This window comes from Kogia breviceps, chromosome 19 (assembly GCF_026419965.1).
Source record: "Kogia breviceps isolate mKogBre1 chromosome 19, mKogBre1 haplotype 1, whole genome shotgun sequence".
Taxonomy (NCBI): Eukaryota; Metazoa; Chordata; class Mammalia; order Artiodactyla; family Physeteridae; genus Kogia; species Kogia breviceps.
In genome coordinates, this window is record NC_081328.1 from 6,726,602 (window position 1) to 6,739,844 (window position 13,243).

Here is a 13,243-nt window from a genome sequence, read left to right on the forward strand (position 1 = left end):
GGAATACGACATGGCCCAGCTTACTAGGTACTAATGGGTTGGTCAGAAACGGCAGAGAACTTTGCAGAAAGCAAAAAGTAGGACATATTTTAATGATTGAACTGCGGACAATCTGGACACCAAAAACCAAACCTTTGCCTTGTTATGTACTTGCCCAACATGACTGCTTCAGTTTCCCCTGTTGCAGAGCGGAGCCGGGGGGGGGGGGGGGGGGGGCGGAGGGGATGGGCACCAGCCTCAGGGGCGAAATTTAAGGTAAGAGACAAAAAGCTCAGTGATCAAGATAAATAATATTTTCATGCAATTGTTTAAAAATAAAAATTAATGTTAAAACATCCATGGTGAGCAAAATATCAAAGCTTTATATAGTCAGGACCAGACCCTTTATTTGCAGCTCATGGCCTCACTTGCTGCACCCTCATCCCAGCCTTGGTTCCAATAAAATGTCGTGGGCGGTAGCTTGCAGATTTTTTAAAATATTTTTTTTTAAAATAATGCATTAAAATATTACTTATCTGACGACTGTGGGTTTTTTAGTACTCTCTTAAATTTTGCACCTGAACTGAGGTCTCCTTGCCTCACCCTGGTCTCTGTCCTGCTGCAAAGTGTCCTTGACAATGGAGTTGCCAGGTGAAATACAGGATGTGCGGTGGATTTGGATTTCACGTAAAGTATATCCCGTAGGATGTACTTAGACAATAATAATATGCATTTATCCGAAATTCAAATTTAACTGAGAGTTGTGGTTTTTTAACATCTTTATTGGAGTATAATTGCTTTACATTGTTGTGTTCGTTTCTCCTGAATAACAAAGTGAATCAGCTACATGTATACTTATATCCGAATTGTATATTTTTAATTGCAAAACCTGGCACCCCTACTTGATAAGTATCATATCGCCCCTCCCCCTAATATAAGGCAGGACTTGGTCCCACAGCATCATACCCCGGCCACCCACGTACACATACATCTTACCCGCTATAAAAGTGTCGCTCCTGAGAACTGACACGCTGTTTCTCCATAGAACGTTCCTCCCTTGACCTTCCTCAGCCTCTTGCCTTACAGTTGCAGCCACTGAGCCTGGCCCTAGTTGCCTGGGCCCTCCTCAGCCTCCAGAAGCACCCTCCACTCAGGGTCCGGGTACAACTTACTCCCCACCTGCAGACCGGGTCCACAGCCCCGGCCCCCTCGGTGCCTCCTCGGCGTGTCCAGATCAGCCACAGTCCTCTCATTTCAGCTGGGTCCCCTCCAGCTCTCAGCAACCAACTCCACACGAGGAGTGGGACCCTTATCAGTGGGGACTCAGGGCCGGGAGAACAGCGGGCACACCTCCCAGAGCAGAAGGTACAGCCATCCAGGTATCAACGGCAAACCAAAAATGGCAAAGAACGGTAGGCAAGTGAGGCCTGAAGAAGCCAGAAAGCTCAGAAAGGCAGGTGGAGGCAGAAAAGTGAGAAAATGACCAACAGCAACTTTCAGAGGGGCCCTGGGTGCTGGGGCCCACCCTCCGAGGAAGGATGGGCTCGTTACAGATCAAACAGAGCTGCTGCTGCTGCCGCCCACGGATGAGACCTGAGATGGAGAGAGGGAGGGAAGACTTGACAAGAGAGGAAGAAGAGAGAAGGGAAGGAGAGGGCTCTGGGGGGCGGAGTGCGGTCCACCCTGTCAGAGGAGGGCAGGCGTGTCACAGCTGAACTGCTGAATGCAGAACTCCGGTGGTCTCTCCCGCCAGCGGCCAGCTCAGAGGGGCTTCTGGCTCCTGCGCATCCGGCCCCAGGTTTCCAAAATGTGGGCTCGTATCAGAATTACCTGGGACGCTCGTTACACAATTGCCATCACCGGCCATCGTCCCAGATGCACCCTCCTAGCATCTCTGCCACGAGTCAGACTCTGCATTTAAAACACTTCGCAGGTGGTCCTTGGACACAGTGAACCCGACTTCAGATACACACCTTGTACCATGAAGGGTAAAGGAAGGATAGCGGCTGGCCTCTGTTTCATAGCAGACGTCTCTCTGTATCCTAGGGCTCCATTCACTCGAATATGGGCCCAGCCCGGGAGGCTGGTGGCATTCTGGAAAACACAACTGCGGGGGTGATGAGGATGACAGGGCACGCTGAGGCGGTGAGTGTACGCAGCCTCTGTCGTACAGAGCAGGACAAGCCTGGAGGAAACGTCCAAAGTAGGCGGGACGACGTCACGTCGGAGTGGGCGGGGCGACGTCACGTCGGAGTGGGCGGGGTGCGCGGGAAGTGGGCTGACTTTGCACCCGCAAGGTCAGCAACATGCAGCTTGGCCGCGTCCTCGCTCGCCCGTCTCGGGAGTCCCCAGGGAGCGGAGCCAGAGGTGGGCTCCTGCCTAGATCTCGCTCTCCTCGAGAATCTCCTCCGTGGTGTGGACCAGGGTGAAGTCCCCCTCGCTGCTCTCCGACACGCTGCTGCCCCGGGGCCAGGCTGCGTGGCCTTGGCGGGGCAGGGTGCCCGCCACCCCCAGGCCCTCCGCAGTCAAGTGCAGGAGCTGCCCACCGTGGGGCGAGGGCCGCGCCTTCTGCGGCTTGCCAGAGCCGGTCCCCTCCGAGAGCTTCTTGGGACATTTCTCTAGGAATCGGAAGTTCTTCCCCAGGACCCAGGCTCTGCAGCCCGAGTGGTGGGCTAGCAAAAAGCGGGCCCACTGCTTCCGCAGCTCGGCCTTCACCTGCCAGGTGAGAAGAGGGCGAGGTTACTGCCTGGGAGTCACTGAGTCCTGGGTGCACTTACCAAATGTGTATTGAGTGGCTACTCTGGACCACCCTTGGGAAACCTACCTTCTCACTAGGGGAAACGAACAAAGAGAAGCAAACAAATACATGTGAGCAGAGCAGATGGTAGTGCCACCGTGAGGCCTTTAAGCAGGACAGTGGGGTGAGGAGACTAAAATCTGAGATAGGGTGTTCAGAAAAGGACTGTGTCGAGGTGACGTTTGAGACCTGCCTGGTGGATCATGGGTCCCTGCTTGAAGATACAGAAAAGGCAGCAGTGAGCAAGACGGAAGAGGTTTTGATGTCAAGAGGCTTACATTCTAGCGGAAAGAGATAGCAATCCATATTTAAACCTGGGATGCGGGGAGGGGAAGATGAAAGGGAGCCAGAAATTCCACCAACTCCTCAAGTCAGGAGAAAACTGCTCTGGCCTCTTCCCCTCACCCTTTCAAGCCTCTTTCTGGGGGAGCAGAGAGTTGGTTGGGGGCTGCACAATAATATGAATAATAAAAATAATCGTTGTTACCATGCATAGGACCTTTACCATGCATCTCTGGGGTAACACTGCAGGGTAGGGACCATTGATATTCCCATTTTACGGACGAGGAAACTGAGGCTCAAAGAGCCACAGTGACCTGACTAATGCAGATCTCCTAAGTGGGTGAGTCATGGCTTGAAAGCAGATTTTTGGACTCCAGAGTTACAGCTGGTAACTGTATCACACTTTGATACTCCCAGTGCGGCTCCAGCGGGGCCATGGTTGGGTTCTGGAAAGAAAACTCATCCCAGTACCTTTCCCCATCGGTCTAAGATGCCTGCTGCTCTCTCTACTGGATGTCTATGGTACCCGTTTGTCCCAGGACGTGCTGGTCACTGCACACCCCCCACCATGGCACCATCACGTAAACCGAACTCTCCAGGGGCAGTAAGATGCCGGCCCCAGCCTCGCAGGGAGCTAGGATGGCAGCATGGAAAACGTACCTCTCCATTGGCAAAGCAATACTGCAAGGCCACAAGCAGTCCCTGGAATGAAAGGAAGAGGTGGCGTGAAGCTTGACTCAGAAGAAGGTGTGTCTGACGGTTACTTGGAAAGTCCACAGACCGGCCCTAGTCCTAGTAGCCCCTACAAGAGGCAGGCAGCTACTTGCGTGTACTAACTAGAGTGAGTCATAATGATTACGTGAACTCGGGTTTCCATGGGGTCTCTTCCTACTTTGACACCATCCACATCAGCCTAGGCGTTTGCTTACATGCTCATAGGACAATGATGATTAAACCCTAAAGGCTCTCCATCATTCATTCAATTATATAAATACTGTACAAGGTGACTGTCCCATTTCTATTTGTCCATAGTGGGCAATGGCTAATTTTTTTTTGCCTGATTGGCATCCTTTCCTGACCCTCCCCTACTCCCTGGGCTTCTGGCAGGGCTGTCAATCATGTGGTCCTCACGTTCTAGGAGGGCCATCACCGCAATAAACAGCCCAAATGGTCATGTGACCCAAGCAGGCCCAATCTCAGTTCTTTTCACCAGGAAAGAAGAGAAAGTTGCACCCTCTGCCCTGCTTTTGCCAACTTTATAGTCAAAGTTAGTCTGGAGACACTCACGGGCATCTTCCCAGCTACGTGGAGAGCGCCCGTCTGAGGATAAAGCCAACATGGAGAAAAGCAGAGGCTGGAGATGGTCACAGACACATTTTGCTGATATTGTTTGAGTACCTGGGTCCCGCTATACCTGATCCTGAAATTTTCATTTTTGTGAGATAGTAAATACCCTTTCTTCTTGTCAGAATATTTCTTTTGAAAAGATAGATCATTTCATGCCTGGGGTTTACCATCACACTTAGATTAAAATACAACGTCCTAACCACAGGAGGAGCTAAGGTGATGTGGCCTTGTGTCTGTGTCACTGACCTCACCTCGTACCACGCTTCCCCTCAGCTACACGGACCCGGGTGCCTTCGGCATCTCAAGCTAATGTATTAGTTTGCTGTATAACTAAGTGGGTCAAAACAATAAAGCTTTGTCATCTCACATACTTCCTATGGGCCAAGTATCCGGCCACGGCTCAGCTGGGCATTCCCACTCAGGGTCATTCTTCTGGTTGCGGTCAAGTTGTTGGCTGGAACTTCGGGTATCTGAAGGCTTGACTTGCTTCCAAGACAGCTCACGTGCCTGGCAAGTTGGTGCTGGCTGTTGGTAGGAAACCTCCGTCTCCCTCCGTAGAGCTTATGTGTCCTCAGGACACGGCAGCTGGCTTCACCCAGAGGGCGTGACCCAAGGGAGCCAGGCGGAGGCTGCAACCCTCTTTATGTCCTAGCCTCAGACATCACACACTTTTCACGTCCACGATACTCTAATGGTCGCACGGGTCAGCCCTATTCTCTGTGCGAGGGCACTGCTCAGGTCTGTGAAAAGCAGGAGGCGAAGATGACCGGGGGTCATGTTGGAGACTGGCTATCAGCTCATCTCTTCCTCAGGTCCCGCCGTCACACTTTCTGTTTTCTGGACCATTCTCTCCTCAAACCTCTGCCTAGCTGGCTTCTCGAAATTCAGGTCCTAGCTCAGATATCTCCTAAAAGAGAAGCCTTTCCCCACCACTCAATTTTTGGTAGCCTTTCCAGTCACAATCACAGTTGTCTGTTTTATAGTCTTCAGCATATAGATAACCAGAATTGTTCTTTATTTGTCAACTTGGTTATTATCTGTCCCTCCCCGCCCCCTTCCCCCAACCAGAAGACCACCTTTATCTGGGCTTTTCACTGCCAGATGTCGGAAGGGGGTGGGCGCGCTTTCGGTGTGCCAGAAGCCTCACAAGGGAGCTGGGTAAACTAGGATTCCTCATACAGTGTGTCGTTCACCTCCTCAGGTTCCTGAGTCGTGGTCTGAGCAGCATCCTGGAGTCTGGCTGACTCTCACTCTAGATGAAGCGACAGGGAAGGGAGCGGTCCCACGGACAGATGGCCCTCACTCCCTATGTCACCACCACTTGGCGGTCTCTCCACACATCCCTTGACGGCAGGGGGCTGGTGCAATTCTCTAAGCAACAGGCCCTTGGGAGAGCAAAGGGTCCCCTAAAGCAGCAAGGAAAGGAAGCTGTTGGGTCCGGTGCTAATTCCTATGGTGGAGTCACTAAGAGGCGACCTGCACGGAACAGATGTGCACCTGCACATCTGCCCACCCGTGCTCTCACCTCTGCCTGGCGGGCTGGAAGGGACAGCGTGGGGGTGTTCGGAAGGTGCGTGACCCCCGTCCAGGCGCAAGCTCCCAAGCGTGCTTCCAGCTCCATCTGCAGAGCTGCTCTGACTCCTCGCCCTCCTCGGTGGTGCCTGGTGGGGAGCAGAGCTCAGGCCACTGCGGGACCAAACGATCAGTGTGGTAGCCGGTCTCGAGAGATGGCCACAGGATTTCTCCCCTCCTGGTAGGCATATGTGACCCTTCACATCGAGAGATGGACCATATCTTCCCTCCCCTCGACTCTGGGATGTCCTTGTGACTCCTTCTACCAGCACAGTGTGGTAGAAGTGACATGCTGGGACTTCCGAGCCTTGGCCTTAAGAGGGTTGGAGGTGTCTGCTTCCTCCCTCTTCGAGCACTTGCCCTTGGGATACTCCTACTAGAGTCCAGCTGCCATGCTCTGAGATGCACAAGATACTTGGAGAGGCCACATGGGGAACTCAGGTTCCTAATCGATAGCCCCAGCTGAGCTCCCAGCCGACAGCCCATGTCAACGTCCAGCCGTGTGAATGAGCTGTCTTGGACGTTCTGGCCCAAATCAAGCCTTCAGATGTTTGCAGCCCCGTTCAAAGATGACATGTATCAAAAGGTTCACCCTGCTGAGTCCAGACAGCCCAGCTTACAGAATCATTCAAGATAACAACACAGTTTCTGATTCAGGCCATGAAGTTTGGGAGGAGTCTGCTACACAGTAATGGGTGACCCAAACGTGCCCCCTTGCCAGGGAGTCTGATAGGCTGGGATCTGTCCTACAGAGAAATCTGTCCCACAGAGCTCTGCATGAGCGTCTTATCTTCAGCTGGCCTTGGCTGTGTGAGATCAGCTGATCAGCGGTCACATGACCGATCAAGTCCTCAGAGGAAAAAAGGCCACCAAATACTACTGGTATAACAGCTGTAATTTTTTTGTTTTGTTGTTGTTGTTTCTAATTTGGGGTTGCTTTTTAAAGAAGATTAAGACCAAGCCACATAGGAAACCCAAGTGACTAAACTTTAGCCTTTGAAATCCCCCAAAAGATTGAAATAAATTAAGCATGGTTTCAAAATGAAAAAAAAGTTACCAGTGGGTGCTCTGTCTCCATTCAAAGCCACATGCAATTCAGCTCTAACAGAAGGCAGAAAGAGCCATTGTCCAGTTGCCCCTACCAGACCTCAGGCTCTGTCCCCTGCGCCTTTGGTGAGTGTGGGAATTTGATGAAATTTATTTTGACCCAAATAAAGCCACTCCAGCCGGTCTCAGCCATCGGAGCCTTCGCAGCTTAGGCTCCAGACATATGAGTGGAGAAGTCATCTAGAAAGTTCAGCCCCAGCAAGCATCCCTGGAGCAGAGGCGAGACATGCCTACTATGTCCTACCTGGATTCTTGACCCCCAGAATCATGAGAAATAATAAAAACTACTGTCGTTTTAATGGATGACAGTTTAAGCCATGGATAACCAAAGCACCAAGGCACCTTCACCACAGGTGGCCTCCTGTTTCTAGTTTCAGCCCACACACGTCTGTCAAAGTCCCGAGAGCCTCCTGGCCTCTACTCGCTGTTCATTTTGCACAAACTGTGCAGAGAACCCAGCAAAAACAGGCGCTTAATAAAAAGGCTTCACGCTGACAGGGTGGACATGATTGTGAGTCATACCAACTATTATAGTGCAGGAAACAAACCACTTTTCCCTTCTTAGTCACAGAGTCACTGCTGGCAGGATTAAAGCAACGTTTCCATCTCCACACCCTTCTAATCCCAAAGGCCCTCGCCGATAAATCCTACTGACAACCAGAGCTCTCTTTCCATCTTCGGGCTCTCGCAATTTCGAGTGTGTTTGGATCAAGGGCATTTTGTTTTCTCCAAAGCCAAAGGCATCCTTGTTCAGACGTCTACTTACGTGGAAGGAGCTCAGAGTCAACTGAATGAAGAGTCGTATATATCTTGGAAATCCTTCAACTTGATCGTCAGTGATGAAAGAGAAGAGAATCTCATGAACACCCAATAACAGAATGAGGACCAGCGTGGACTTGGCCAATCTGCAAATAGCAATCAAATACGTGTCATGAAAGCCACCTTGGGAACAGGCCACATTTCCTGCTCTCCTGTGCATCCTTTATTGTAGCTCTAATGGCACTGATAAATAGGTGATTTTGCCGTTTGTCTCCTTGGCTACACGTTGAATGCCTTAAGGGCCAGTGTGGTCTTGTTCACTGATGTATCCCCACACCTGACTCACGGAAGATGCTCTGAAGACATGAATTGGATGAATGAATGAATGGATTCCTCCATATACCGATATACCTACAGATCTTCACGTTTTGTTTGGTGGATAGATTTCCAGGCATGCGGCTGTCACCATAGGACATTACATCCCTTACCAGGTTTGACAAGTTTCCTATTACCTGGCTAGCAAGTGCCTCTACCTCTTTCTCTATTTGGGACTTCCAGTGTCAGTGCTTTCCAGAGCCTGACAAGGGAAAGAAAATGACTTGCCCAAGAGTCACGCAGCCGCTAAGTGGTACCTCCCAGCCTGGAAGTGGGGCTTCTGACCTCACACTCAGGCCTTGCACACGCCAAGCAGGATCTCTTCATCTGCCCCCGAGCTGCCCCCAACCCTGGTGATAGCAAGGGCAGCAGGAAATGAGAAACTGATCTTCCTCGTAAAAAGCGCTGTGTGTGAGCTTGCTGTTGTGTACACTCTACACACAAAAAGACAAACATTCCTCTGTACCAGCCGTGTGCAAAGGCACAGCTGGGACCCAAACATTCCATACCACACACTGGTGGTTCCCAAGTGGACAGACTATTAGAATGCCTTACGGAGCTTTAAAAGTATATATATTTTTATTGGTTGGCTCGCTCTCTCTATAGCTTCCTGAGCCCCAATGTCAACCCCCTGAATCGAAACCTCTGGAGGCTGGATTCTGGGAATGAGAATCTTTAAGGCACCCCCCACAGGATGCTGACAGCAGCCACGTTTGGGAACAACCGCTCTTCCCCGTTGAGCTGCTTCTTGATTTCAAACTACGTTAGCAAAGGTGACTCATATTCAGGGCATAAACAAATCGGCAAAGCTACTGTCTGATACACGTTGGGAAAAAAAGAGCTTAAATTTGATGATGTTTTTAGCCCAAGTCCTTGTCTTAAAGGGCCAAACTAGGAGAAGCTTCCTCCCCACTGAATAAAAACCCCGTGGAATTAAAGATGCGGAAACAGAGAGGGTCAGCAGCCCCTCACGGGCAGTATCTTCGAGAAGGTTTAACTTTATGCAAGAGAAAGCGCTCACTATGAAACTCGCATCTCTGAGAGTCACTCAGATGCAGTGTTATCCAGGAAACAAAAAACCTCACCTTTGTGCCCTAGAAGGACCTTAAAGCCTGTAAGAGCTGGGCAGGAGTCACCAAGGAGAGGGACTCCCCACCGAGCATGTGGGCTGAGCGTCCCAGGGCCTCGGTGCTCAAGGGGAGGCCGAGGAGCGGGGAGTCTGGGACACAGACCCCGGCTCCGTGGTTCTCCCGAGCCGAGCTGACACCTACTTGCGCACCCACGCTCACCCGGGCACACTCACGTAGCTGAGCGACATTAAGCTGTTCCCAAGGAGAGACTATTTCAAGAGTTCTGGGTTTTGCTTGTTTGTCTGATTTCCAGGAATGTTTTATTTATTTTTTATTTTTTTATTTTTTTGCGGTACGCGGGCCTCTCACTGCCGCGGGCTCTCCCGCCGCGGAGCACAGGCTCCGGACGCGCAGGCGCAGCGGCCACGGCTCACGGGCCCAGCCGCTCCGCGGCATTGTGGGATCTTCCCGGATCGGGGCACGAACCCGCGTCCCCTGCATCGGCAGGCGGACTCTCAACCACTGCGCCACCAGGGAAGTCCTCCAGGAATGTTTTAAAACCCTGTAGCTCAGAGTTTGCCAAGTGGCAACCGTGGGTTATAGTTGACCTGCAGACAGTCTGTGCTCATGCTAGGTAGTGACTGTTGCTATTGGAGCCATCCTTAAGGAATAAGGTGATTTCAAGCAAAGGGGTCCAGGCCGTCAGCTTCCTTTGAAAAATGGGGATGATCTGGCCATGCTGGGCCCCAGTTCCTGCTTGGCAATTGTCAGTTACAGCCTTCAGAGGGAACACGCATTCTCCCACCCAACCAGCCTCCTTGGCCCTTGCAAGTGTGTGAGTCTGCGACCCCTGCTCTGCATTCATATGGGTTTTAATGACACATACTGACATGCAGACCCGTGTCTTACCATCAGCTTATTCTTGGGGCCATGCTACTACATTATGCTTTTAAAATAAACCTTTCATTTTGGAATAATGTTAGATCTACAGAAAAGTAGCAAAGATCATGTAGAGAGTTTCCACATACCCTTCACTGAGTTTCCCCTAATGTTAAACCCCTACAGAACCACGCTACCTTTGGCAACACTAAGAAACTAACGTTGGCCTATGGCCAATAACTATACTCCAGACTCTATGCAGATTTCACCAGTTTTTCCACTAATGTCCTTTTCACATTCCAGAATGCAATCCAAGATCCCACACTTAATACAGGAGAGTTTTTAAGGAATGATCATCTTTTTATGAGGTTTTGGGCCATTTTAGTAACTGCCACCTCTCTGGGTGGATGTCAGAAGGAATTCCCCACTCCTCACCTGATTCTAAATTCTCCTTGGACAAAGGACTATTTGCGTCTCTGTTCAGATGAAAATCCATAAATATCTATAGCAGCATCCTCTTATGAACTGTGTTGATGCCTGTTTTTCATCTACAGTCATCTGTTTATTTAAATGGTTTAGTTGATTGCTGTCGGTTAGCTCTTCAACAAATACTGGGCATCGGCTCTGGACTTATGAGCCAGTACAGGGAGGAGGAGGGGCTGGGGCCAAAGGCAACGGGACACGGGGGCAGTACCTGGGGGCCTGGGTTCGAATCCCAGCACCGCCAATTGCTAGCGATGTGGCCTTGGGAAAACTGTTTAACCTCTCTATCTGTAAAAGTGAGGATTATACTACTAATAACATCATATGACATGTTAAAATAATAATTACAATATCAGTAGTAATAACTCCTGACAGTGTCATTGTTAAGGATTGAATAACAGGGGGCCAACCCTCAGAATAAATGGTACCCGATACATGCTGTGCAGTCGATAACATTTAGCTGTCACCATTTTTCAAGAATCTGTCCCCGTCCTCAAGTTGCTCACAACCTCAGTGACTTGGATTGTTTTTCTTCCGTTTGTGACATTTTCCTGAAAGTTCTTTCAGAAAGGGGTCTGGGATTTAGCACGTTAAGGAATGATTCTCCTTTATAAGTTCCTTAAGAGTTCTGCCCCATGCATCACACGGAAAGTTAAGATCGTTTATCTAGGAGGAGAGAGCCAGCTCCGTGCTGGGAACCACAAAGAACAGAGAACTGCCTCCAAGCTGAGGGTCCACCGGTGTCTGTCCACAATCCAGGGACATTGCTCTTTCTCCAGGCCTGGCTCAGCTGTCCCCGTCCAGACCAGGCAGGCGGCTGGGCTGGTTACAGTTTCCTTCTTGAATGACAAGCCGGGGGGATGAGGGCCAGGACTACGAAAGTGCTTCAGCTCCGAGCCACTTGCCTCTTTGGCAAAGGTCTAAGTGTGTTTAATTTAAACTTTCCTAAAATATGCTCCTGGCGGGGGTGGGGGGAGGGCCGCAAATCTTGAGAACTACATTCTGAAAGTTTTCAAAATCTGGGACAGTTGTAGGCTGGGCTGTTCCCACCAGTTAGGACAAAATGCACTTGGGCCCCATTGCCCCTCCCTCCTTACCCTAGCAGGGGGCCCTAATGGAAGGGGATGTGGAAGAGGAGAACCTTTCAACGTGGAGGAGGGCGGTGTGAGCTGGGTGTGCTCATGATCTGTTGGGGGTGACGGGAAGCAGCCGTCCCAGAACTCAGAAATGAGGAAGTTAGCACTGCTGTGACAAGGAGACGGGCAAATGTGCTTCTCAACGCTGTGGGATTCCCTGGCCCAGAGAGTAAAATAAGGTGGCCTGGGTGTGTCCTAAGAGACAGAGCCCTGACTTTTTGCTAATTAGTAAGCATAAGCTGATCAATTGTATTGCACTCTGCATGGAGAAAGAATAAACAGAAAGCAGATGGCCAACCAAAATGGCAGGAGAAGTCACAAAGAAGCAGGAAGTTCTCAGTACTCATCCGGCCCTGTGGGTGGAGACTCTGGGAAACGAACCTCCCTCTCACCGGGACGGGTGCGCCACGGGGCAGTGGTGGTTTCTCAGGCCACCGTCAGTGATCCTTCGACACCAACCACTTTACTTTGATGACGTGGTCCCCAAGCAGCATTCTGGTGACTGCTTTGGATGTCTGGATCTTCTGGTGTCAACTTTACGAGGGCTGCAGGCACTAGCAGGAACGTCCCACTCCCACTTTTCACAGAATCTAAGAACGAATAATTGTATAGTCTGGTTTGTCTATCAGTCTCTTGTGAGTTCAGTTAGACTTAGTCCTCAAAGTCTCAGCCACTTCGGCCGCTCTCAGCCAAAGTCTCCCCAGGACAGTCCCCAGCTGGTAGATATCAAACTCGCCAAGGTGAGGTGTCTCACGCTGGGAGGCCTCCAGGTAGGCAGGTTCCTCTTTTCAAGATTTTACCTTGAATAAGGATGGGGAAGTTTCCAGACAGATCGTTTATGCGAGGCAGGGTTATTACTCTGTCTCTCCCCAAAACAGCTGTCCTGAATCACCGCTCAGCCATGAAGGTCTCCCCAGTATACTGATTTACGCTTCTGGAGATAATTGCCTCCTAATTGGGTGTGCACCCTTCAGGGCTGTACAAGGAAATCCATTTGGTGTTGGAAGAATATATAATGAGAGGATAATAGAAGTTCTGTGTATGTTAAATTTTTATCTATCCTTTATAATTTTCTTTATTTTGGTGTATCACGTATGTAGTAGTTCAGTAGACCATGTATATATATGATGAGTGACATCATTCTTTACTAATAGAGACTCGTGATCAGAAAAGTTTGAAAGGGACTTCCCTGGTGGCACAGTGGTTAAGAATCTGCCTGCCAATGCAGGGGACACTGGTTCAAGCCCTGGTCCTGGAAGATTCCACGTGCTGCGGAGCCACTAAGCCCGTACGCCGCAACTACTGAACCTGCGCTCTAGAGCCCGAGAGCCACAACTACTGAGCCCGCGTGCCACAATTACTGAAGCCCCGTGCCTAGAGCCCATGCTCCTCAGCAAGAGAAGCCACTGCAATGGGAAGCCCACGAGCTGCAACAAAGAATAGCCCCCACTCGCCGC

The 13,243-nt window shown here is 50.5% G+C and overlaps 1 protein-coding gene across 1 annotated transcript in view; it reads right to left on the minus strand.

Annotated features, from left to right (window-relative positions):
• Positions 1–764: 764 nt before the first annotated feature.
• The window catches only part of GLP2R (glucagon like peptide 2 receptor), a 38,798-nt gene continuing 26,319 nt past the window's right edge, over positions 765–13,243 (minus strand). Inside the window, exons 8-10 of the mRNA XM_067021071.1 lie at positions 7,851–7,989; positions 3,719–3,760; positions 765–2,694 (exon numbers count right to left, since the gene is read on the minus strand). Of these exons, the coding sequence (XP_066877172.1) occupies positions 2,359–2,694; positions 3,719–3,760; positions 7,851–7,989 (517 nt within the window). The 3' untranslated portion in view covers positions 765–2,358. The remainder of the gene's footprint in view (positions 2,695–3,718; positions 3,761–7,850; positions 7,990–13,243) is intronic.